The 27,562-nt window shown below is 40.6% G+C and overlaps 1 protein-coding gene across 3 annotated transcripts; it reads left to right on the top strand.

Moving 5' to 3' along the window:
* The first annotated feature begins 742 nt into the window (after positions 1–742).
* Positions 743–17,388, top strand: SLC4A9 (solute carrier family 4 member 9). 3 transcript variants are annotated; one of them, XM_074212842.1, is made up of 22 exons: positions 743–1,015; positions 1,391–1,551; positions 2,076–2,213; positions 2,888–2,940; positions 3,209–3,366; positions 3,805–3,892; positions 4,227–4,381; positions 6,837–6,959; positions 7,204–7,378; positions 7,769–7,902; positions 8,247–8,527; positions 8,973–9,031; positions 9,304–9,492; positions 9,681–9,794; positions 10,746–10,907; positions 11,350–11,528; positions 11,783–11,855; positions 13,091–13,159; positions 13,509–13,682; positions 14,486–14,602; positions 15,155–15,268; positions 17,185–17,388. In XM_074212842.1, exons 1-21 carry the CDS (start codon positions 807–809, stop codon positions 15,206–15,208), a joined length of 2,865 nt encoding a protein of 954 aa, XP_074068943.1. In that variant the 5' UTR covers positions 743–806; the 3' UTR covers positions 15,209–15,268; positions 17,185–17,388. The 3 variants fall into 3 exon arrangements, with proteins under 3 accessions (XP_074068943.1, XP_074068945.1, XP_074068944.1); XM_074212844.1 differs by lacking the exon at positions 9,681–9,794; XM_074212843.1 differs by lacking the exon at positions 17,185–17,388 and having other exon boundaries at positions 11,764–11,855; positions 15,155–15,241.
* The last annotated feature ends 10,174 nt before the right edge of the window (positions 17,389–27,562 follow it).

Genomic DNA, 27,562 nt, shown 5'->3' with positions numbered 1-27,562 from the left:
GTTCTATCAAGTATATGGGAATTATATCTGGTATTTGTTATATTTAGAATAAATATAAGTTTTAAAATATTTAACTGATTGCTCCCATCTCTCTCATGTCATTCTATCCTTCCTAATTACTACTCCAAAAACCCTGGCTTTGCCATTTATGATCTCCCATTACATAATGAATCCCTATGTTGACTTCCTTCCTAAATGTGACTATTCCTCACCCTCCACTGAGATGATGACACTGAAAACAGACTTCGATATTTATTGTTTTCACTTGACACAAAATAGGGGAGGAAAGGTGGGGGGGGAGTACAATGTGCCCAGAGGGCAGGGGAGGTATGATATGAAAGCATATTGGCTTTCCCCAATCCAATGACCTCCCACCTGTTTATACACAACAATCTATCCAAAAGCTCATGCCCCTGTCTCTTGGGGAAAGGGGGAATTGTTAGGGCTCTGAAGAGTCCCTCAGATTTAGCCAAGTGGGTATCATGAGGCAGGGATGCCATTAATTATCGTACACAAATACCCATGCTGACTGGGGAAGGAGTGGTTAGTGATGTTGATAATGGAATAGTCTGAGCTGGACTGATCCAGAGTCAACAGGGATTAATGTGTTTTTTTCTGTGTATGTGTTTATGGAGGTAGGATAGAGGTGGTGCAAAGGGGTGGTGTCCTATTCATTTGGGACCATTGAGGGGCCCCCTTTTAAGGTAAGCTACTTGGCTCCCTAAGTCACTCCAGGCTTAGGAATTCTGGACTCTACAGACAATACTGAGAAGTTCTCTCTATCTCTCTCTGATCCTGTTGGATAGATGAGGTCACTGGAACAGGAGTTAGAAAACCTTGGAGATCCTGAGACTTCCCCACTGAGGGACTCAGGCAGCAGCCATTGCCCTACCCATCTGGGACCTTCAGAAGAAGAAGGGAGGAAGCAAAGAGGGGTAGAGGATTCCTACCTCTTCATTCAATTGAATGAGCTCCTGGGAAGCCCTCAAAACCAAGAATGGAGGGAAACAGGCAGGTGAGCAGTTTAAGGACCTTTGCATCCCTACTCATACTCTTTTCCCCTAGGCCTCCTACCCCTTTAGTCATCTAGTCTATTTTCTCTTTCCTCAACTGCTTAGTCTGGGAAGGAAGAGGAGGAGACAAAAACTAAAGAGTCAAAGAAGGGATGCTGCCTTTTGGGGGAGGGAATAATGTCAGTGTCACTTCCCACATTCTCCATTCTCTCTCCTCTTATCCTCACCAAATCTTTATTAGGGAAATTGTGTGGGTCTTTTTTTTTCTATTTTTTACCTAGGGAAATGAAGAGTGGAAAAGGGAGAGGGAAAGGAAGGAGGAGTTGGGTATTTGGGTTCGATGGAATTTAATTCTATTCCTTTCTGCTCACACCCAGATGGATGTTGTTTGAAGAGAAACTAGACCAAGAAGCCAAGCGTTGGAGTAGCCCCCATGTGCCCATCCTGTCTCTGGCAAGCATCTGGGAGCTTCGGGCCCTACTGACCACAGGCTTGGTGCTCTTAGATTGTCCTGTACAAAGTCTTTCTGAGCTCACAGGTATCCAGGGAAAATAAGAAGTGAATGAGTCCTAAGCAGACCTGCACCTACAAGTCTTCATTTTTATAGCTTCCCACTCCAGAGAAGGTACCCCAGCTTCTCCAGATTTGAAGTGTTTCTGTGAGATGCCCAAATTCTGGGAGTGCCTCTATCACACAATAGTGAGCTTTCTGTCCTCCCCTCCATGTGGGCAAAACTAGGCCTAGGTCAGACAATTTTCTCTAGATTCACTCCAGTCCCCTAAATTGGGTCCAGTATTCTCTAACAATCAGGCATAGGGATATTTTTCACTGATTGGGGAGAAGGGGCTGGGTATTTCTAGAGAATACAGTAGAGAGATAGACCACCATTACCACCTTCTCTTTTTCAAATTCTCTCAGACTTAGACTATGATTATATGGCAAATCCAGCTGGAGAAGAAAGCTACTTGTCCCTGGGGAAGAAGGGAAGTAAGTAGGGGAAGGAGCAGTCCCTGGAATGAGAAGCAGAAATAGAAAATAGAATGTTGTGTCTCTTTTCCCCAGAACAGGTGACTAGGGTGGAATCATTGAACCCAGAAGTAAGAGAGAGGCTGAAGTCAGTCCTGCTCCAGAGACCTCAGCATCACATCCAGCCTAAGTGTTGGTCAGCTGCCAGAAAATTTGGTACAAGACTTTGTAGGGGTAAGAGACTTCTTCCCCAAATCCTCAGCGAATAAAGCTCCTTCAAATGAATTTCTAGAAAAATATTCCTGAGAACAAAGAAGACTTCTGTGTTTTGAGAGTTGTAAATTTGTGTAATGGGTTTTTTGTAAATTTGTGTAATGGGTTTTTCTTAACCTTTTCCCCTACAAGTTCAGGAGTTCCTAGAATCTTTCAGTTGGAAGAGACCTTAAAAATAATTGAATTTAACCTATCACCTATCCTCTATAGCAAGGATTTGTAAATTTTTTGTCAGTCTGGTAAATCCTAGACACTCTTCAGAAAAATGTTTTTGAAAGCATAAAATAAAATTTATCAGATTATGAAATAAACTAGTTATCCCAAAATACATTATCAAATTAAAGAATAAAGTATTTTACATACAGAGCAGGCTAAGATCCCCTACTCTAATGCACCTATGACAAGTGTTCATTTATTTGTCCCTTGCTTTCACATATCTGGTAATAAGAAGTCCACTATTTTATGTGACTTCATTCCATTGCTGGACAACTCTAATCCCTTGAAAGTTGTTTCTTATATTGAACTGAAATCTGTTGTCTCCATATTTGTAGTCATCAATTAGAGAAGGGACTACATAAATCATCTAATTCAACCTCCCACCCAAAAAGGAACTTCCTTTATAATATTCCTTATAGGTGGGCATTCTAACGAGACACCTTCTGCTGAGAAACCACCCCTAAAGGAACAGGTTGGTATAATTTCCCACCTTAGGCAGAACTGAAGGGGTGGTTATAAAGATCTACAGACATCTCTTTCCCTATATGCACAATGGGACCTGAACACAGGTGAGTGGGAGAAGACAGTTATATCTGTGGGCAAGAAAGGAATGGTCTCATAAACCCCCTCTACTAAGACCAGAAAAGATTCTCCTCCTCCCTCCTTTCCCAACTCAATGCCTTCCATGAGTCTCCTTTCTAGGCAGCCCCTCACCCTTTGTGCCCCATCCCATTCATCAGCTACAGAGCCCTCTATGGCAGAAGCTGCCCCCTGGGACTGAAGCTGCGGCTGTGTTGGTTGGAGAACTGGACTTTCTGACTCAGAGCCTAGGAGTCTTTGTGCATTTTCTGGAGCCAGTGGTACTAGGGACTTTGACAGAAGTGCCTCTACCCATCAGGTATAGGATCAACATTAGAGCCAGGGTCTTTGGAGTATGGTTGAGAAGGAAATCTTTGGTGGAGTTATGAAGAATGAGTTGGAGGGGTGGCAATCAGAGAAATTGAGATCAAATCCTAGTGTGATTACTTCCTAACTGCAAGATTATGGATAGGTCACTTGATCTCTATGAGAATCAATTTCCTTAAATGTCAAATAGGGAATCATAATATCTGTAATACTGACTTTGTTGTTATAAGGTTGTTATGAAGATGGTGTTTTGTAAATCTTAAAGGGCTATTGCAATATAAATTGTTATTATAGTTTACTACCTCAGATCCCAGGTGACTAAGCTCAGAGGCAAGGCATATATGCCTAGGAGGAGGGGTCAGAGTAGTGTAGTAAGGAAAACTGGGTCTTTGACTCCCCACACTATAATGTTTTGACTGTTCTGTACTAGGTTTGTCTGCATCATCCTTGGTCCCCCAGCCCTAGGTAAAGACTATCATGAAATGGGGAGAGCTGCAGCTGTACTCTTAAGTGATCAGGTGAGCTGTGGGTAAACAAATCACAGTTTTTGTTGATTTTGTTGTTTGGTTTTTTTGCAGGGCATTGGGGTTAAGTAACTTGTCTTGGGTCACACAGCTAAGTATTAAGTGTCTGAGTTCAAATTTGAACTCAGGTTCTCCTGATTCCAGAACCAGTACTCTATCCACTTTGCTACCTAGCTGCCCCCAAACTGTTTTTTTTAATGAAAATAGAATAATATATAAATTTTAAAAAATCAATAATAAGAATTTATTTATTCACTTTTTGATATCTGCCTATAAATCAAGGTTTTGTTGCTTTTGGCCTAACTCCTCCATTCTACCTTCTTCATAGCTGTTTTGTTGGGCAGCCTGCCAGGCTAGTAATCCCCAAGACCTTGTCTCTGCAATAGATGCCTTCCTAGAAGAGGTAATGGTGCTGCCCCCTGGCAGAGGGGACCTCACAGAAAGAATCACTCCTCCAAAGAGCTTGTCTACTCTTCAGAAAAGGTAAGTAGAAGGAAAGGAAGAGGCAGGAGGCCTTTATTTTGCATAGATTCACCTCCCCACAGATTCTTGATTTTAGACCTGCTGATGGAAAAAAGAGTAGTCTCAACATATAAACAAGTGGTCAAAGGATTTTTTAGATTATTTTTATTTTTATTTTTACAAGGCTATGGGGTTAAGTGACTTGCCCAAGGTCACACGGCTAGGTAATTATTAAGTGTCTGAAGTCAAATTTGAACTCAGGCCCTCCTGACTCCAGGATCGGTGCTCTATCCACTGCGCCACCTAGCTGCCTCATGATCAAAAGATTTTGACAAACAAATCTTTAAAAAGGAAGCACTAATTCTCAATCACAACTTGAAAAAATTGTTCAAATTATCAGAGAGATGCAAATGAACAAAACTCTGAGGAACCACCTTAAATAGGCAAAGATAGTAAAAAAAAAAATTGGGGGCGGTTAGGTGGCATAGTGGATAAAGCACCAGCCCTGGAGTCAAGAGTACCTGGGTTCAAATCCAGTCACAGACAATTAGTTACCTAGCTGTGTAGCCTTGGGCAGCCTTGCAAAAACCTAAAAAACAAAATTCCACACAGCTGGTAGAGCTGCCCAACTAGTACAATCTTTTTAGATAGCAGCTCAAAATGATACAGTAAGAGCTATAAAACTGCTCACATATTTTGACCCATTGATGTTAGGACTAAGCCCTATGAAGTTTAGGGGTTACCCAAGTATACAACAATTAGGAAACTGCTAAATAGATTGTAGCATATATGAATATAATAAACTATTATTGCACTACAAGAATTGGCAAATATGAAGAATAAAAAGAAAAGTAAAAAGACCCTGGGAGTGATCACAAGACTGCATACCTTGACTATAACTATATAATTATGAATTAAAAAACCCTAAGAGGGGCGGCTAGGTGGCGCAGTGGATAGAGCACCGATCCTGGAGTCAGGAGTGCCTGAGTTCAAATGCGACTTCAGACACTTAATAATTACCTAGCCGTGTGGCCTTGGGCAAGCCACTTAACCCCATTTGCCTTGCAAAAACCTAAAAAAATCCCTAAGATATAACTATATCAAACCCCAAAATAATAATTACAACAAGTTTGAAAGAATACAAAAAAGCAAAAGAAATCAGGGAGACATTGAAGCACACAGGTCATCTTATTATTTCGCTATAGCAAATGTATTTTAAAGTAAAAATAACTTAGTGTTCATAGTTTTAGGTAACATAGTATTTTTTAAAATTTAAATAACTTTTTGATTCAAGATTGTGCTTAGAATGAAAAAAAGATCCATTTCAATGTCAGAGAAACTGTGCAGTAACCATGGGTAGCCACGGGGGGGCAGGGCAATTCAATTCAATTCAATCCAACAACATTTACGGAGCAGTCAATCAACAATATGTCTAACCCACAAGAAAGTAAACTATAAAGACAAAAACAAAATGAAACATAACAAAGAGATATGGTTCGTGCCTTCATATCCAATTGTGTGTACATTCAATATGTCATATATAAGTAAACAAAAAGTATATTCAAAAATGTTGCTGTTCAGTTGTGTCTGACTCTTTAGAATACCATTTGGGGTTTTCTTGGCACACCAGATCCTGGAATGGTTTGCCATTTTCTTCTCCAGTTCATTTTACAGATGAGGAAAACTGAAGTAAACAGGGATAAGTGACTTGCTTAGGGTCATACAACTAATGTGTGACTAATGTCAGATTTGAATCAAGGTCCTCCTAACTCCAGGCCCAATGCTCTATTCACTCTACCACTTAGCTGTCCTTTTTATTAAAAAATACAAAGAGGAAAATAGTGTAATAACTAGCAGCAGCAGGAAAAACTTCACAGAGAAGAGAGTATCTGAGTTTAGTCTTAAAGGAAGTTGGAGATTATAAAATGCAAAAGAGGAGGAAATATATTCTCTGGATCAAAATCCTGGAAATAAGTGACTGAATTTCTTGTTTGGGAAACAAGCTAGGAGGCCAGTTGAGCTGGAAACCAGAAAGGGAGACCAGGTGGTGGAATGGCTTTTTGTATTCTATCCTATAACCAACAGAAATCACTGAAATTTTTTTTTTGAGAATATGTGTATATATGTATAGTATGTATTGTGTGATGTAGTCAAAGCTATGTTTTAGAAATATCAATTTAACAGCTGTGTGTAGCATGAACAGAGAAGGGTGGGGATTCAAGAAGATTAATCAGGAGGCTGTTGCAATAGTTTAGGTGAGAGGTGATGAGTTGGGGTGGAGGACATGTGAATTGGAGAGAAGAAAATAGATGTGAAAGGGGTTATGGAGGTATAATCAACAAGACCTGGAAATATCCTGGGCATGGTAGAGGATGGGTAGAGAGAAGCCAATGGCTGAGAGTCTCAGAAGTTGGGGGAGTTGCCAGGAGGAGCAACTGGCATAAATCAACCAACCCATAATCTTTTCTCTTGATAGGCTTCCTTTACAATTCCAAGACTCCAAGGGCTCTTGTAATGGAAATGTTAACTCTAAGAGGGACAGGCATAGCTATGAGCATGAACATCAGTCTGCTAGCAAGGAACTCCAAAGGACAGGGAGGTGAGTGTGGGCCAGAAGGGAGACAGAAAGTAGAAAAGAGAGGGATGGGAAGAAGGGATGCCTGAGACCAAGAGATCAATAGTCAGGGAAAGGGCAGAGAGATTGGGACCCTTGAGAGGGTAGTACAGACTTGCCAGATGTGACTCAGTGGAAGCCCTGCAGAGCCTAACTGGAGAGGGAGACTGAGAGGGGAGAGGGTCCTAGTGCCTGATCTGACACCTGGGATGGGTATGGGGGAGGGTAGACTCTTTGGGGGTTTGATACAGGATATAAGAAGGAAGGCTCCCTGGTATTTAAGTGACTTCTTGGATGCCCTGAATGCCCAGAGCTTGTCTGCTATACTCTACATCTATCTGGCCACAATCACCAATGCTATTACTTTCGGTGGGCTACTGGCTGATGCCACGGACAATATTCAGGTGAGTAGGGAGTGTGATCCCTCTGACCAGGCAGTTTTCTTAAGGAGCACAGATCCAGATCACCTAGCTCAGTGGCTTACTCCTACTCTTGAATTTTCCGTCTTAATGTCCCAGCTTGCCCAAGGTTGTAGGTGATCCAACCAAGATTTACACCTAGGTCCTTGCTCATTTGAATAAAATGAGTTATGGGGGTTCTGAGGAGGCAGAGATGACTTCTGGAGCGAGTGACCCTATCACAAAAAACGGGTGTCTGAGGCAGGGTAGAGGATAGATACTAGGAAGTCTTCCTGGCCTTAATCCCTTTCTTGTGAAGGCTACTGGGGGATGGTTTGGTCTGAGGGGGCTAGTTCCTGGTAAAGTGAAGTGTATCTACTTCCCCCTATTGACCAGGGTGTCCTGGAGAGCTTCTTGGGTACTGCCGTGGCAGGGTCCATATTCTGCCTCTTTGCAGGACAGCCTCTTACCATTCTCAGTAGCACAGGGCCTGTCCTTGTCTTTGAAAGGATACTCTTTGCTTTTAGCAGGTAAGAAAACATCACTTCCCACAACTCCCACTTATCCTACCTTCTCTTATAATCCAGGGCAAGACAGTGTCCACTAGGGATTCCCAAGCCTAAATTAGCAATAGCTTCCTGTCCCTTTGCTCCTACTTAACCTTTAGCTACCACCTGAAGGAAAGGTAGTACACTAGCCATGCCTTTCACAGAGCCCTGTGGGAATAAGGAGGATGGGACTGCTTTGGGAAGCAGTAATCTCTGCCCTTCAGGGAATTATAGGATACTGGAGAGGCCAGGTCCAAGCCCAGGAAAGGGATTGCAGATATACTCAGCCAGAGTCCTGGAATCTTCTCATTTCCTCCACTGAATAGGGATCATGGTCTAGACTACCTACCCTTCCGTCTGTGGGTGGGCCTCTGGGTGGCATTCTTCTGTCTTGTGTTGGTGGCCACAGAGGCCAGCGTCCTGGTCCGTTATTTCACTCGCTTCACGGAAGAAGGTTTCTGTGCCCTTATCAGTCTTATCTTCATCTATGATGCCATTGGAAAGATGTTGAGTCTTTCAGAGACCTACCCTATTTACCGACCTGGCCTTTCTGAAGATACAGGCTTCACCCCTTATGGCTGCCTCTGTTACTTCCCAGATACAAAAGGTAAGCAGAACAGAGGTGGACTGGTGGGGAAACTATCCAGTGATTCTCAGAGAAAATAGCATAAGTGTTATTGTCCCTTCAATGGGGGAAAGGCACAATATATAGGGAGAATTTAGTCTCAGATAGGTGATTGAAGACAAAAACTTTCCTAAATTTATAGTGTAGAAACACATCAGGTCAGTTCTACAGAAACAGAGAATTTCAGAGTTATAAGACACACCTCAGAGATCTTCAAGTTTAGTTCACACCTGAAAAGAAATTCCTACTGTAGCACCTGTTAAGTTCATCCATTCTCTCTTGAAGAAAGATAGTAAGGAGAAATCCCTTTTGGGAAAGTTCCCATTATTAAAAAGATTTTCCTTACTTGGAGCTGAAGTTTGTACCTTTATACCTTTATACCTTCCACCAATGAGTGTGAACCCAGGCTATTTTGTCTTTCCCCCAGATAACATCTCTTTGTGGAAGGGGCAGAGCTCACAGGACAAAGAGGCTGCTCTGAGGATGGTGAGGCAAACTTAAGGATGGGACAGCTTTGAGTGGGAATAAGAACAACTAGAGGATTCTTGGGTCAGGTCTCAGGGTAATCAGTGCTTTCTGGTGCTCTCTCTATTCCCCTCACATGATATTCATGTAACTCAGTAGTTCCTGCAGGCCACATTATCCTCTATTACCATCTTCCCCCTGAACCCTTCCCTAGGTCTGTCATAGGGATATATCTAAGGTGCTGAACTTCCTTTTAGCTTTCTCCTCTCCTCTATTTTTCCTCTTCAAATTAGGACTTAGGCCTTGCCAATATGTCTCTGCTGTCTCCACCTGAATGTACCCTTCAGGGAGGCCAACCAAGAGGTCTTGGCTGTCACTTTGTTCCAGATATTGCCTTCTTCTCCTTCTTACTCTTTTTTGCTACCTTCTTCTGTGCCACAATCCTCAAGCACTTCAAATCCAGTCATTTCTTCCCCTCGAAGGTAAGTATCTCCATCTACATTAACCACTCCTCCATCCCAACTATTCTTGAAGATATATCAGTTACATAGGACATTGGGATGGGGGAAGCAAGGAATTGTGTCTTAGTGTACTTCTCTGATATGGGGGCAAGTTTCCTGGGGGCAAGGACTTGAAAGGGCCAGATCAGGATTGAATCCCATGTGGTCAGGTACGGAAGGTGTTCAGTGACTTCTCCATGATCCTGGCCATCCTGCTAGGTTGTGGACTGGATGCTTCCCTTGGCCTCAGCACACCCAAACTCATAATACCCAGCGAATTTAAGGTGAGATAAGGATCTTACAGGGGGTGGGAGGGAGAGATGTATGCCTAGTGAGCACAAAAAGCACGTGGAGGGGGCAAAGGAAAAGGATCTTAGTGATCTCGGTTCTGGACCTTGGACTGCTTACTTAAATAAGAAGACCCTAAGCCTTTGCTTTGTGATCTACTGTGTTTTCTGCTTTTTGGACCCTGGTAAACTCCAGGATGCCAAGGTCGTAACCCTGACTTCCCCCTGCTAAATTCCAACCTTCATTCTGGGGCTTCTTTCTCTGTAGCCCACAACTAAGGATCATCACATCCTTAACTGATTTTTGTAGTTTAGAAAGAAAGTCCTTCTGGAGTAGGCAGACCATGTCTTCACAGCCCAGAAACCTTCAGAAGTATGGGATATGGCTTTGTTCAGACATACAGATTTTGGTATTGTATCAAAAAGTCTTCCTCTGTCTCAGGGGCCCCAGTACCTTATAAGGTCTCCAGAGAAGGAGGTAAAGGGGGAGAGATGGCTCCTGTATAGATAGCTTTGGGGTTCAGGAACTCAGAGGTAGCAAAGTCTTTACCCTCACCAAGTCTCCACTCCCCAAACACTACTCTGGCTCCTGTAATCAAAGCTGACGCTACCACACCCAGTCCTGCCCCAAACTCTAAGCAGGTTTGAACTTGGAGTGACGCACCCTGGGTTCCAAAATGGCATGTATTTTTTCACCAGCCCCTTGTCATCTTCCAATGGTAATAGAGAGATAACCTCCAAGATCCCCTAGTTCAGGCTCTCTAGAGAGCTATCCTTTTCTAGGAATCAGACCTATACACCAGTCCTTTAGGTCCTCAATAGAGTGAAAGAAGAGAGGGAAGGAGGAGTTTCTTTACTGAGAAGAATTGAGGTCAAGTAAGTTCATAGGGCAAGATACCTTTCTAGATACTCTCTACTCCAGCCTTTCTCTATCTCCATCACATATAGCCCACTCATCTTGGTCGGAGGTGGTTAGTGCCGTTGTTTGGAACCAATCCCTGGTGGTTGTGCTTGGCTACAGCTCTACCAGCCCTTCTGATGTCTATCCTTGTCTTCATGGACCAGCAAATTACTGCTGTCATCCTCAACAGAAAGGAGTACCAACTTCAGGTGAGATTCCCTCATTACTCCTATATGCCTGGTCTTCCCCAGAATGCCTTATCTATCCCTACCTAGTTCCTAGTTCTGGTGTTGTCAGTCTCCAACCCCCAGGAATACTGGAGTAGGAATAATCTAGGAGTACTTTCTTGATTTTCCCAATTGTTAATAATCCCCCCAAATATTTTGTATTTATTTTATACATATATATGTATATATATAGTATATATATATATATATATATATCATCTATTTGGTTATGTAAGTATATATTATATACCTTTCAGTAAAATTTAAGCTTCTTGAAGATGGGGGAAATTCTTCATTTTTGTCTTTGTATCCCAATGCTTGTCAAAGAGTGGGTGCTTAATCAATCTTCTTAAATTGAGTAAAAGGGGGGGGGGTAGAGATGCTGAGTTTGAATTGAACCTATGCTGTCTGTCTCCTATTGCAGAAGGGAGCTGGATTCCACTTAGACCTGTTCTGGGTGGCCATGCTAATGCTGCTGACCTCAGCCTTTGGGCTGCCTTGGTATGTCTCCACCACTGTCATCTCACTGGCCCATATGGATAGTCTCCGTCGGGAAAGCGCAACCTGTGCTCCTGGAGAGCTGCCCCACTTCCTAGGTATCAGGTGAGGTTGCTTCTTGAGATGTGTTTGGATCTAGGTAGGAAAGTTCCTTTGTCTCCTTTAAATCAGAGCTAATGGTTTCCAAAGGTCCCTTTCTCTTTGTTTTCTTCTTCTCTTCTTTCTCTAGATCCAAACTTGAATAAGAATCTAGAGGGAAGGGTATGGTAAAGAGTTCTAATGTGAATATGGGCGAGAGTAGTGCTGGAATAGTTGATATTTTTATTCCCATCAACCCCAGCTCCTCATTCTTGACACAGGGAGCAGCGGCTCACAGGCCTAGTTGTCTTCATCCTCACTGGAGTCTCCATCTTCCTGGCCCCTGGGCTCAAGGTAATAGTCTTTGGGACAGAGATATTTTTAGTGGGGCTTTGGTCATCTTAGAGGGGGCAGGGCCTTCCCTACTCCTATGCCTTTGGGTCACAGCTGGGTCTTGAGTTGGGGGTCTAAGAGCCTAGCCCTAAAGGAGAGCTCCATCCCTATCCTAGCCTTACTGGAACATCTGAGAAAATATGTACAACTCTACAGCCTGGAACAGATTTGAAACAAAAACAACCCCAAGAGTTTGTTGATCCATGTTCTTCTTCAAAATGGAAGGACTAGTAGTAGTACTACTATTCAATAAGTAGGTGTTTATTGAACTAATGTGTAGAGCACCCATCTAGGAATAGGAGAAACAAAAAGAAACATAAGATAAGGTCCATGTCTTCAGACAGCTTCTTCTATTTAGGGAAATAAGATATAAACATATGAAAAGTTAAATAACAATATGAAGTATTTATTTTTTTTAATTTTTTTTTACATTTTTGCAAGGCAAATGGGGTTAAGTGACTTACCCAAGGCCACACAACTAGGTAATTATTAAGTGTCTCAGACCTCATTTGAACCCAGGTACTCCTGATTCCAGGGCCGGTGCTTTATCCACTACGCCACCTAGCCACCCCAATATGAAGTATTTAAATAGCAATAACAAAGCTGTGTAGCTTATTGTAAATGTTAAATAAATGGTAAGTGGGGCAGCTAGAGCACTGGCCCTGGAATTAGGAGGACCTGTGTTCAAATCTAGCCTCAGACACCTAATAATTGCCTAGCTGTATGACCTTGAGAAAGTCACTTAACCCCACTGCCTTGCAAAAATCAAAAAAAAATTTTAAGTAAGTGGTAAGTGCTACAGGATTCAGAAAATTAATAAATATTGGAGCTAGAGGACTGCAAAAGTCATTTTGTCCAAGTTTTTCTTTTTTTACAAATAAAGAAATTGAGCCTTAGAGAGGTTAAATAACTTACCTAAAAGTGCATAGTGAGTTAGTAACAGAACTGGGACATGGACCCAAGTGTCTTGACTCCCACTGAGAACTTTTTCCACATAGCACCCTGTCTTTCCCCAAGTTAAAGGAGATATCACTATAGACTTGTGGCTCTAGATAACCATGAGATCCCACAATGTGGGAGGTAGGAAGAGAGCCTGAAGACAAATAAATTTCTCTGAGAGGAATCTGGCCAGCCTGCTTCATTGTCCCTTATCGTTGGAGCTCCCTAAAAACAGCTCATTTCTTTGGGTTTTCCAGTTTATTCCTATGCCTGTACTCTATGGCATCTTCTTTTATATGGGAATGGCAGCATTGAGCAGTACTCAGGTAAGCAGCAGGCCCTTCATCTTAACCCTGATCTCCAAACCTAGATTGCTGTTCTCAGCCCCACCTTACCCCCAGGCCCTTTCTTGCTCTGGTTTTCCAGTTATTGGTCCCTGTTCCCTCATTCCACATTTCCTGCTTCTCCTTGTTCCCTTCCTTGGGTTCAGGTCATCTGGAGTCAAGTTCTATAGATCAAAGAACAGTGGAGATAGGTTTGTTTTGTTTTTTGGAGACAGAAGAAAAGGATAGATGCTTCCCTTGTATAATCATCATACCTGAAAGTGCTCCTGGATGGTCAGACCTCCTGGATCCTCAGACCTCTATTCCCTAATTTTCCTTTCTTCTCCCACAGTTCTCAGAACGTGTAAAGTTACTGCTGATGCCAGCAAAACACCAGCCAGACCTGTTGCTTCTGAGGCATGTGCCTCTCTGTCGAATTCACCTCTTCACCACAGTGCAGCTGGTCTGCCTGGCTCTCCTCTGGGCAGTCAAGTCTACAGTAGCTGCTATTGTGTTCCCCCTCATGGTGACAGTGGGCTTGGGGGGGGGGAGGGGAGTAGGTTTGGAAGATGACATTCTCCATGGCCTTTGTGGTACAAGCGGAGTGTCTATAGTTCCCTAAAATAAAAGGGGAAAACTGCTTTCTTCTACCAGCATCCCATGAAATGGAAACTATCTTCCATAGCAGCAATTAGGTTTGACTATTGAAATAAAATTAATTAATTTGATTCTAGAAGAATTCCAAGGCAAAGCTTAGGGAAATCAAAGACAGCAAAAAAGTTTGATGCCAACTACACAATGAAGTGGTGCCCAGACTGGAAGGAGAGCTCTTCTGACTTCCAGTAGCCCTCCTCTCATCATTTATCATTTACCAAGCAACTACTAGGTTCAAGGTACTGGGTGGAGCTCCATACATAAAACTGAGACAGGCTCTGCCCTTGAGGATCTGACATCCTACTGAGGGGAAACAAAATGTTCCCAGATAAGTAAATACTGATGTATGCAAAGTAAATATCCAGCAATTTGGAAGAGAGTCATTAATAACAAGGGTTATAAGGAAGGCCTCCTGAAGGAGGCAGCATTTGAGTAAGTACCTTAAAGGGAGCCACTGTTCTGAGAATTGAAGAAAGGACAAGAGAGCATTCCAGATATCTGAGAAAGACCCTGGGCAGTGGGAGTGAGAAGATAGACTATCAGATGCTAAGTTTAGCAAATGGGCCAGCCTAGCTGTAGCAGAGTACAAGGAGGAGAAAGCAATGTACCACAAAGACAGGCTGGAGCATGATTGTGGAAGGAAGCTCCTTGACAGCCACTTTGCTCCTGGTACAGCTGCTGGGCCTGGTGGGGATCCGGAAAGCCCTGGAGTGGGTCTTCTCATCACAGGAGTTAAGCTGGCTAGATGACCCAGTTCCAGAGAAGACTGTGAAGGAAGTACAGGAAGAGAAGGTATTGGAACCAGAGTTCAATCCCAGAGGGAACAACAGTGAGCATGTGAGCTTGGAGCCAGGGGGGCTGAGATGGAGAGCAACCAGAGCAGACAGTGGACATCTGTCCCTGAAAAGGGGAGCTTCTATTCAGTCCCAAATAAAACAATAATTTCATTCTCCACTCTACTAGAGAGAAAATGACATAAAAGTTTTGGAGTCAGGAAGTCTGAAATTCAGGTCACTTAAATTTCTCAGTGCCCCGGAACTCCCTAAAGAGTACCAGAAGAGTTGCTGATATGCATTATTGGAAGGTGTCCCCGTTGCATAGATGAGATCACAGGTCTAGATACCCAACAAAAGTATTTGTGCTAAATAAAACAGAGGAAATTCCCGGACAAGGTTGGGCTTTTCCATATGGAGCTGGAGGGTGGGGGCGGGAAGGGAGGTGGATAGAGAGGCATTCTCCATGGCCCTTTCTCACTGAGATTTATCTGAGTAATGGGGGTAGCTAACCGAATCGGGCTCTCTAGATCTTACTGGGAAACCTTGTCTCTCCCTCTTGTTCCCAAAGTCGGAGTTGCTCTATCAGCAGAGGGCTCCAGAAATTAACATCTCTGTGAATTAGTGGGAGGAGAAGATGGAGGAAGAGAAGGAGGAGGAAAAGATTCGCACAACTAGACCTGAGGTGAGAGCAAGTGAAAGGCTGGGAAAATCTTGGTCTTGGGGACCCACTGGAGGCCCAGCACTCACTAAAATCATATCCAAATCAATTTTTTACCATGTACTCCCTGGAGGAAATTCCTTGGGGCTAAGGGATTCGAATGCGATCTGTGGGCCTGCCTTTCAATAAGAACAAACCTTCACCTCATGTAGAGCTGATATCTGACCAGGAGAGGGAGCCCTAGCTAACAAAATTCCTGCACTAAAGTAAATGAGTTTACTTTAAGGCAGTGGTTCTCAAAGTTTGGTCTTTGAGGTCAAAACTATTTTCATAATAATAACAAGATGTTTTCATTCCTAATATGGCAATTTCAGTAGATAAAAATCACATAAACAAAATTTCAGTGTTGGGGGGGGTGCATTTTAATTTTTGGAGAGTAAAATGGTCCTAAGATAAAAAGCTTGAGAACCATTGACTTAAGGGAACTAGTCCTCTCCCTTTCTCCCTCCAGTTCCATCTCCAATTTCCAGTCCCAGAAGGTAGAGAAGAGACTTAAAAAGGGGAAAGGGAAAGTATTGTAGAGAAAAACATAAGAGAGTTGAGAGGAGAGAGGCAGAGAGAAGAGAGGGAAGATGACAAAGGAGAACTGGGTAAAGGTAAAGAAATACCTGCTCTGTCTTCTTGCCTATAGTTGCTTCTCTTTGGCACAGGCAGTTTATGTACTGGGGAGAAGGCTGAGGAACAGGAGTTAGGAAGTCTTTTGCATTTCCCCCTTCATTTCTATCTCTTTCAAAGTTATTTCTTCATAAAAAGGTGTAAGTATAACATTTCCTTTCTCATGTGATTTCTTAGAATTGGTAGCTGATGTCAGGATCTGGTCAGATTTCATGTTCCCACAATGTCTGGGGTTGAAAGAGAGCCTCTCTCCATGGGGGATTCTTTCAGGAGCTGTACAGTGTGGAGATATTACTTTGCACAGAGTCTGATTATGTGGGTATGCAGTAAGGTATTGACACAGAGTTGTAATATCAGGAGGCATAGCATAATCTGATGTATGAAGCAGATTTTACTTAGACAGATACCTTTGTATTTTGGCTCAATCTTGAGGAAACTGACTTTTTGACAGGGGAAACACTGAAACCTAGTCTACAGCTATTACCATCTTTATTAAGAATTGGATGAGATATTGGAGTTTGGGATGCCATTTCCCTCTCCTCATCTATTCCATTCCCTTTGAACTATATCTTTGCCTCCTGGATATTGCAAACACCTCCCCCACCCCCAAGACCACATCTTATTCATCTCAACTGTTGAGGAAAAAAGAGGGCATGCTAAAAACACATCTACCAGGGCAGCTAGGTGGCACAGTGAATAGAGCACTGGCCCTGGAGTCAGGAAGACCTGAGTTCAAATCTGACCCCAGACACCTAATAATGCCCTAGCTGTGTGACCTTGCGCAAGTCACTTAATCCCCCATTGCCTTGCAAAAAAACCTAAAAAAAGAAAAAAAAAGAAAAAATACATCTACCAAACCAGTGTATAAACTGGATGATGTCACTATGCTGAGGAGTTCATGTGCTTTTCTAGGAAGTATATTCCAAAGAATTTCACCCTGTGAACTGGACTCATTTCTAGATACTGTGGGATCATTGAGTCTATACAGAGAGATACATGTTGAAAACAATGAAGGGGAAGTATGATTTCCTAAATTTAGGATGGATTGCTCTAGGCACAAATTCCAGGAGGCCTATCCTTCCTCTTTTATCCTTTCTCAAGTTTTCATATTTAGGACCCTATTTTGAACTGTCCTTGCCATATCCCATCTCCAGTACCTTTTACTATTCCACTGCCTTGAATCCTTCCCCAATTCCATTCTCTTTTACCAAGTACATTTTTCAGATGCCAAGACAATGCCTGCTTCTGTCTCATCTGTTTGACAGATTATGTATGGTGATTTGGGAAGTGAATACTAGAGGATGGAGGGACTAGGAGCCAGTGGCACTTCAGAAGACTTGAATTCCAGTGAAGTGAGGCTTCGGTCATACTCCTGATCTTTGCCTGAGCTGGAAGAGATTAGAAAGTTGACTGTTTTGTCTGTGAAAATGTTGAACAGGTAAAATTCCTGTCTAGGGACTATCATTAAAATGAATTAAATCTTCAAAATATTTCTCATTTCATTTCTTTTTTTTTCTTATAAACTCTTGTAATTAGATCATATTCTGGAATTATAATGCAGGATACTCCTCCTGAATACAGGAAACTGTTCTACTTGCTAATGTCAGGTTTTCCTTTTTACTACCTGAATCCCCTTGTTCTCTGTCTGATGCAAAATCAGAGAAGATTGAATGGATGCTTAGGCATCACTCCCTATTTCCAGAGAAGCTAGTGCATATGATGGTGGTTAAAGAGGAACATAATGAGACAACCAGCAGGTACTGAATACTGCTAAGATGCCAGGTTACTGGACATCAATGTATAGAGGCAAAGATCATTACTATTCCTCTGCATCCATTGTTCCTCTAGAATAAGTAAAAAAGGTACCATTCCCTAGATTAAAATTTAAATGCCTCAATGTTCTCTAGACTTTGGGTTCTTAAGATCTAGGAAAAAAATTCAATAACTACATTTCAATATAATTTATCTCTTCTCTAATTTTATATATCACTTTATGCATTTAAAATTATTGAGAAGAGGTCATTTGTTTTGTCACATTGCCAAATGGCAAAAAGGGGTTCTTAGTAAATTTATTAGGCATCTCCTCCTCCATCTTCTGTTGATGGATTGGTTAATTAAGCCCACATAAGATTAAACATTTTTTTATTCATAAAATTGCCACTGATTCACAGAAACCTCTTCTCTGGGTTCAGTTTTCCATCAGGGCTAAGAACCTAGCTTCCTGGTATCTCAGGCTGCTGCCAGGACTAATGTGTACCCAGCTATTGAATCTCCAAGTGAAAGACTTTGGGTTGTATTTAATATTTATTAAAGAAATCTTAGGAAAGATCCCTCTCCATATCCAGAATCAATATCCTTTCTGGAAATTTTCTTTGAAAGTTTGAACTAAGATGGGGAATGATGTGAAACATATGATGGAAAGAATTCCATTTTTGTTGGTCCCACCTCTAGGCCCCTTGTACCATGTCTTCTGCTTCTCAATGTGCTTACTCTATATCTTTGCAAACATTGTATCATCTGGGTACATCTGCCTACTGCTGTGGATAGAATATCTTTGCTTCTTTTCTCCTATGAGAACTCAAAAAGAAGGGAGACAAGACTAGGTTATTTTTCTGTTTTTGCAAGGCAGTGGGGTTAAGTGGCTTGCCAAAGACCACACAGCTAGGTAATTATTAAGTGCCTGAGGCTGGATTTGCACTCAGGTACTCCTGACTCTAGGGCCAATGCTCTATCCTCTGTGCCACCTAGTCACCCCCAAGACTAGGTTTACAATACTTTTCTACCTCCTCAAATCCAGAAGATGGCTATGGGCACAAGGAAACTATGACACTGGGTCATTTCCCTTTTAGTCACACCCCCAAGTACCAAGTCCCTCCAAGACAAAAGAATCTAAAAGCCCCACAGAATGCCTATCTGGGAAAACCTTGGAGAGAGCAGTTTGGGCCACAGATTGCCCTTTAGGACAATAAGAGACCAGAAGAATATACTGTCTATTGACAAGTGCTAAGGACATTAAATCAGCAATAGAAAAGTGGTAAAGAACTCCTGGAACTAAGAAAAGATAATGAGTTGAAGTCTCTGGAGGTAAACTGGAAAAGGATTCTGATCTTAAAAAACTAACAGGTGATCCTGGAGAAAATCTGTGTTAAAGATCTAACCTCTAGAAGAGATGCAACTTACAGGTCATTTCCCAATATTTGAGTGCATGTGTATATGTGGTATGTGTGTGTGTGTGTGTGTGTGTGTATGTACATATGCATGTGCCCATTTGTTCAAGTGTATATATGGAAGTACACTTGTCCTTGCCTGTTCTTTGCATGAAAAGTTGGCAGAAGAAAAACTCTGGAGGAATGTGGATATCATACTGCCTGATCCTCTGTCCTTTTCTTTTTTTTTTTAAGGTTTTTGCAAGGCAATGGGGTTAAGTAACTTGCCCAAGGCCACACAGCTAGGTAATTATTAAATATCTGAGGCCAGATTTGAACTCAGGTACTCCTGACTCCAGGGCTGGTGCTCTATCCACTGCACCACCTAGATACCCCTTCCTCTGTCCTTTTCAATGAATCAACAATTATTTATTGATCATGTTCTCTAGCCACTATTACCTATTTCTCTCTCCCTCATGAATCTGGGTTTGTATACCAGAGCAAGGCCAAAGGAATTGATAATGGACATTGAAGAAATATACCCTTTGTCTCTAGAACTTGATCATCCCTGTCCTTCGCTTTTCAAACTGGTCTTCACAGACAGCCCTGGCTCTGCCACAAGTTCTTAACTCCAGTTGTTACTAGAGGGGCGTAAAAGTTGGACAAAGGTGAAAAAAAAAACTCCCTTTGCTACCAGCCCAGTCTTTTGTTGTCCCTCTTTCCCTTGAAGTCATATAGAATTATAAATTCTAAACATTAGAGAAAACTACCTGTGTGACCAATGCCACATGTATCAGGGTTGCTCTTGGGTTCTTTCTGCTCTTCAGTTTACTTGATCCTGAGATATGCTTTAGGATTGTAAAGGGCAAACTGGAGATGGAAGAGAGATGAGCAAGGTACAATCATCGAAAAGTTTTCATTACCCCCAACCAGGAACATAGCTGTCAAAGTTTAAGGGCCTTTAGTGTCTTGGAGTCTAACTCTTCTATCTTATAGATGAGGAAACTGAGATCCAGAGAGCTTCAGTTACTTGTCCAATGTCTAAGGAAGGATTTGAACCTAGGACTTCAATTTGTAATGCCCTGTGCACCATGCTATATCACATAGAATTGAATAATCTCATTACATGAGCAAAGATAATTAAATGTTCTTTCTAGAAGAAAGAAATAAATGCAAATTAACATTTTCAGTCAGGTCTAATTTTCTGAGTTGAATATGCTTATCCAATTTTGACTTTAAAAATAAGTTGTCAAAGATAGGACAGAAGCTTTTCTAATTTTTGGCCTCTGGTTGTTTGCTTTTTATGTGAGGCAGCATGATGTAGGGAGTATTCTACTTAGAGTCAAGCAAAACCTAAATTTCAAATCCTAGCCTCTGATACTTACTAGCTGGATAATCTTGGGCAAGTTACTTAATTTCTTTTAGCTTGTTTCTTCAGCTATTAAATATGGATAATAATACCTGTTGTACCTACCTCACTGGATTGTTGTGAAGATCAAATGAGATCACGTATATGAAGTACTTTGTAAATCTTGAAGCTCTTATGTAAAAGTCATTTATTACTATTATTCCATAAATGGGGCACATGTGCCAGTGGTAGTTATGAACTTTTAAGTAACAAAATCAATGGTATGCATGTAGTGGGAAAACAAAAAAAAAACAAACAAAAACCAAAAAAACAACCTCTTATACTGTACTTATTCTGTCCAATACCTTCTCCCCAGAAACTCTTGGTCCCATCAACAGCTTTCCAACAATTCCCAGAGTCTATTCACTGGATATCAACTAGGGCCCCCAGAACCCAAGTTGACAGAATACATTCCTCCCTTCCCTGGAGCCTCTAATGTGGCTTAATCTTAGTTAAGTAACTTGCATTTCATAAGAAGAGTCATTAGTGAAGATCTGCCAGCAACCGTTGCCCTACTCTCTACAGGACTGGCTGAGGAACTATCTTCAGTAATAGAAACTCCTCTTCCCTCCTACTCCCTGCAGGAATATGATGCCTTCATCAACTCTGGCCAGGTCCCTCCCATATACCAGAGGCATGCCCTATGATAGAATGGTGGAAGCTGACAAACTTTCTAAAGGTTCTAGGACAAATCTTTCCCCACCTCTCATCCTCACCTCCAGTTCCCAAGCAGAAGACTGAACCTTAGCTGATTTTACTGTCTTGCTATTGTTTAACAGGAAACCAGAGAATCGGGTCTGTGTCTGAGAGAAACTTACAGGTTAGAAGAGTACCTGGGCGAGTTCTGACAATCATCCCTCTTACTCATGGTCCCAGGATCCGTGAGGCATATAGGTCCTGGTGCTTGCTCCATGCTGGAATCTCACCTGAATTTCCTAGACACTCTGTAGTCACAATATGCTTTACACTGCTTCCTTAAGGAACAGGCACCTGGTGGGTGGCACTGTTACCTGCCCCAGGTGAACACTGAACTGCGTCTCCTAATTTACGGGCTTGACCTCATAAGCAAGGGGTGTGGTGAATCGAGTTCAAAGACAAAATAAGAGTGTCTTAGTTTTTGGCTTAACTAGCAAGGTGACTAGGTTCCCATTTTTAACACAAATTGCTCCCCAAACAGGACTTCTGGGTAGATGCCCTTGAGACTTTAGTCTGTTTGAAATGTTTCTAATTCTTGGTGGTAAAGTCAGAGTCTGAGGAATGGGTGTGGAAGATGATATTATAAATTTCCCTGGAACATATTGGACCAAATGTGCAGCCTCATTAAATATAAAATTTTACATGTTACTGGAAGATGTTATGATGATCCTAAAGCAACATATATCTGCCAGATATAAATACCTCAGAGGGTATGCAGATTGCTTTGGAAAGTTCTGAAGTTTTCAAGGCCCTGTTCCTGCAAGCCAAGAGGGACAAGTTCAAAGAATTCTTTCTAGTACATTGTAAAATCATGGCATACTTAATTTAATTTAAACTTATTTAAAATTTAATTCAATATTTGTTTGGGATAAATTTTATTGACATATTCTAACCTTAACAAACACCAAATAAAATGGGCATTTTCATATGCATAGTAGAGCAGAAAAAGAAAATTATATATGAAAATTCAGATCTTTATTAGGTATAGTTTGCTTCACTTTTTAAATACATATGATTGACATGTTTCAATTATCACTGTCCCCACCCACAATATCAAGATAATGTTCATTTCTATCCAAGGCATTAATGGCATCTCTCTTTTTGGCTTGTGCCTTTGAGAAGACTTCCTGACTGAAATGAAAGATGACTGGAGAAGTATGACTCTAGGTTCTATCTAAAGTCTAGAGTGTGAAGATCAACTTGGGAGAGTATCATTAAGATCATTAAGAGGGTTGAGTGTAGATTAAATGAATAGCTAAAATGTGTGAGAACTCACCCAAATGAGACCAATACAACACTGAAAAGCCATATCTCTCCTCCCCAACTGCCAAGCCAGCAAACACAATCAGATATTTCAAAATACACTTCGAAGGAAGAGGAACTTCTTATGGTTCAATTACATATCAAAATGTCCCAGTGTTGTGTAGACTGAAGGCTGCTAATTTACATCATTTCTGTTCTGTTTGAAAAATATCTCAGACTTATCTACATTTGAGATGAGAAAAGGTATGGACCTTAAGACTGGATTCTTGGTCTTGCCATTGGATTATGGGTCTCTTGAGACCAATCAGATCTTTCTCAGTTTATGCGAGCTGGTGTCTGTCTAATTTGCACCTCACACGCTTATCTGAATTATGCTCCTATCTATCAATATTTAACAAATATTTATTAAGTCTATGTATCCAGTACTATGTGCTTTGTACAGGAAATACAAAAGTGAAAGTCTCCCAACTTTGTGTAACTTAGTTTCTGACAGGGAGACAATATATATATGTATTTGTGTGTATGTTCTACAAAATAAATACAAAGTAGTTTGGGGAGGGAGGATACTAACAACTGTAACAGAAAGGGTTACATGCTGTGCAGACTTAATTTGGTCAGCACGAATCTGTACCACAATGTCTTTAAATGAGAATTTAATGATTAATTTAATGATTAATATATTCATAACCCAAGATTAATATACTTATAACTCAAAGATATACAATTACAAATATGAATATATGAAGGAATAACATCAGCATAGATAAAGGAGGAGAGATAAGAGATTAAAAAAAAAAAGAATTAGTTACCCAACAAAGGCTGCAATACCTGAAAATCTGACTGGCTGGGGAAGTCAAGTCAAAACACTTCCAGGGTCTCTTCCCCATCTCCAGTATTTCCTTCTTCTAATCTCACAGATTATTATCAGATTGTCTTCCTATTCCCACAGCTATGATCATGTTAATCCCCTGCTCAAACATTTTCAATGGCTCCCCCTTGACTACAAGATATAGTTGAAATTACTTAACTTGGCATTTAAGTTCCTTCATCACTTGGCTCCAACCAACCTTACCTCATATTTCTCCCCTTCATTTATCTACTTCACAGGTGTCTTTCAGGGGAAACCACTTTGTAAACTGAAATTCTATAGAAATGGGAATTACTATTCCATACTTTTCCAATTCTATGCTTTTGTTCACATGAATACTCTATTTAGCATGGCAAGGAACCTTGCCTTGTAAAAAAAATAGATAAAAAAAGATTTGGCAAAATCAACCATGTCTGGCAATGTATGCAATATTTTATACCTATAATTCTTTTTTTTTTAAGGTTTTTGCAAGGCAAATGGGGTTAAGTGGCTTGCCCAAGGCCACATAGCTAGGTGATTATTAAGTGTCTGAGACTGGATTTGAACCCAGGTACTCCTCACTCCAGGGCCGGTGCTTTATCCACTATGGCACCTAGCCGCCCCCCATAATTCTTTATCTCTGTAAAAAAAGGCAGTTTCTCTCTCATTTCTGCTCCTTAGCATCCTATCCATTTGAGTTTAAATGGCATCCCTTCAACAATCCTCCCTACCTGAAAGTGATTTCTTTCTTCTAAAAACTTTCATACCAATTTATTAGTATATTTAATATCACAGGATTTAAATCTGGAAGAGATTTAATAGAACATTTATACCAATGCCATCATTTTGGAAGAGTCAATGAAGACCCAGAGTTTGGCCAAGGTCATATAGATAATGGCTATCAGAATTTGAATCTAGGTCTTCTCAAACCAGGATACTTTCCTTTTACCATACTTCATGTATTTACTGTTTTCTGCAACTGCAACTGCATGTGTTGTATATCTCCATCTATACTGAGGGTAGGCACTATGTCTTATTGACATTTATATGTCCCTCAGAGTCTAGCATAGGTCTCTCACATAGCAGCTGTTCAATAAATACTTGTTAATGGATCAAAATTATATAGAATTAAAATTGAACTTAAGGGTATAAGGGTATAATTTGCTTGAGCTGTGTTACAATGAATGTAGATTTAAGAAATTATCTCCAAAAAGCAATCTGGCTAAATTCCTAAGATACCAGATTACTAAGAAGCTTCTGGAGATTGGTCCTCTCTCTGGAAAAGAGCAAAAGGAGTATACACAAATGACTAATTGTCTTACTCTGGATTCCCTTTCCCCATTACCTCTACTTCCCTACCAAGCCTTCAGAGAGTAAATCAGATGGTGGCAGATTTGGATTCTGTACCCTACTGCCACTATTGATTTTTTTTTAACTTCCTGAAAGACAGGTAGCCTACTTTCCAAATTCAGAAGCCCACATACCTCTTTGAAGTGGCTTTATATTTTTTTGTCAAGACAAAAAAAAAGGATTTATAACTTACCACCTACTTCCATCTTCAACACTTTGTGAGGATTCACTAATATATTATTGGATGAAAGTAGAGAATAAAAACATGTATGTAGTAGGGTGACATAGGTATTGCAATCCGGTGGAATTCAGGTCTTATTATTGGCAAAATATATGGTTCTCTGTTCCTCCATGGATGACTTCCAGTTTTTTTTCTAAATATTTGATTAAACTATTTCTTAAGTATAAATTGGGTTTGCTGAGAAGTTGACAAGGAAAGGCAAAAGGCATTTTGCCTTTTAAAATCCATCCTGGGCATCTCATGCCCTGGAACACTAAGATCATAAGCAAATACTACTGTTACTTGGATTATTCAGTTCAGTTATGCGACTCTGTAGTCACATTTGCAATCACTTACTTATCAATCAATCCATTTATGACTGAGCAAACAAGCCTTTTAGAAACACTTATTATGTGCCAGGCACAGTTCTAGGTATTTCAGATTCAAAGAAAAACTAAAAAGAAAGTTTCTCTCCTCAATCAGTTTTATTACATAAACAAACATGCTTACTGTATATCCCAAAGTATACTAAGCATAAGACTTATATATTGAAATTAGATGTCCTGAAAAGCTTTAAGTTGCACATCAATGTATTGATAACTTCACTTCCATGAATCTTTATCAAACCAAATCAAATTATTATAAATCAAACTATTACTGGTGAGAAAAGAAACCCTTTACATGTTAGTATTTTTAGTGGGGTTTTTTTTGCAAGGAAATGGGGTTAAGTGGCTTGCCCAAGGCCACACAGCTAGGTAATTATTAAGTGACTGAGGCCGGATTTGAATTCAAGTACTCCAGTGCTCTATCCACTGTGCCACCTAGTTGTCCCATGTTAGTATTTTTAAATGAAATTCAGGGATTACAGAATTTCCCTTTGTCTTTCCTCTGACCTTCTTAGCTTTACAAAGCAATTTTGTCCTTCTCTATTGTATTTACTGCACAATACTGTATATATATATGTGTATACATATATATGTATGTACACACGCATATATTTCTCTTAACTCTGTACTAAGCCTGTACTTCATGGAGGCAAGGCCTATATCTTAAGTCTTTGTATTTCCTTCTCTGCCACCTAGCTGTCCCTCTCAAAGATTTTTGTGTTCAAAACAAATTCAATACTTTCTAATCAGTTTTATTTTTCTATGAGTTTAACTTTTTTTATGGTATATTAATATCAGTATGAGTCTCATTCTTTTACTGATGTGGAAGCTGAGGTCATATTTCAAATCATACTGATAGAGGTTAAACTTTATCTTAAATATGTAACATATCAACTGTGATCAGGGGAGGGAATCACAAAATGTGAGATCTACTGCCTTGATGCTAAAGAACACCCAGTCCAATTCCTTCAGTTTTTTTGTTTTTTAGGTTTTTGCAAGGCAAATGGACTTAAGTGGCTTGCCCAAGGCCACACAGCTAGGTAATCATTAAGTGTCTGAGACTGGATTTGAACCCAGGTACTCCTGACTCCAAGGCCAGTGCTTTATCCACTATACCACCTAGCCGCCCCCCACTACACCACCTAGCTGCCCCAAATTCCTTCATTTTTACAAATAAGGAAATTAAGGTCCAGAAAGTTTAAATGACATAGGTAGCAGTTGGGATTTGAACTCTGGTCCTTTGCTCCCAATCCAGTACTTCTGTACTATATCCCTTCTTCTATCCATTTCCTCATTTGTAAAACTGTTTTATGTTAGTAATAAAACATTGGACTTGAAGTAAAGTTCAGGTGTCAGATTTTAATGTAAAATGAGGATAATAGTATCTAGTCAATACAGCTATTTTGAGAATCAATTATGACAAGCCTTAAATTCTTAATATGAGAGCTATCACTATAAATTGAAAATATTAAATAGTTTACTATTTTTTTTTTTACATTTCAACAAATACAAAAGTGAATTTGGAAGTTTTCAACTACTACATTATCTGGAGCTGGTCCTACCCTCCACTGGGCACTTATACTTTTGTGATCTTACCCACATCAAGGATATAATTTTTTTCCCCTCAGGTCTGCTTGAACTAATATACAATTAAAAAAAAACTCTCAAAGTCCTTGTTTAAATAAATTAGAAAATTTAAGTAGTTCAACTTTTTTGAGTTAGCAGTAATGTCAAGAAGACCCTTTTTCCTCCCTAATTTTACCTTTCAGCACCTATTTTTGTTGCAGGATATATACATGCTGAATCTGAATCACCTAGCTTTGAAGTGGGTTGGGCAGTGTTGGCTTTCTTTTGTTATTAGTTTGGGTCATAAACTAGACCTATATGATTTCAAGATTCTAAAACACAGAGGGTCTGAAATAATTATGTTTCATAGGTGTTAGATGAAGTCGTAGTAAACTATTTTTAGCTTAATGTTCTTGTGTAGCATTTACCGAATTCCTTTGCATTACGTCTAACCTCCCTCGAGTTGCTGAAAATAACAAGCTTATCTAATATACTTTAGTCATTTGAATGCTTCACATAAAGGGAAAAGAATCTTCATGCCACGGACACACTGGCAGTCCTCATGCGTTTCCTGATATTTTGGTTTACTCTATTCTATTTCCAAAGGTAATTTTCAGTTTTGCTAGTTCAAAAACAGATCAAACAATAAATAGTGTACAACCAAGTTGTGTAGACTGTTTTACAAAGGCTGCGAGCCAGTAAGCAATGTCGGATCCTGAGACTTGAGCCAGCTCATTATCAAGTTGACATTTTCGGGGTCG

The sequence above is a fragment of the Macrotis lagotis genome, chromosome 1 (genome assembly GCF_037893015.1).
Source record: "Macrotis lagotis isolate mMagLag1 chromosome 1, bilby.v1.9.chrom.fasta, whole genome shotgun sequence".
Taxonomy (NCBI): domain Eukaryota; kingdom Metazoa; phylum Chordata; class Mammalia; order Peramelemorphia; family Peramelidae; genus Macrotis; species Macrotis lagotis.
This window is presented reverse-complemented; position numbering and strand designations above follow the sequence as displayed.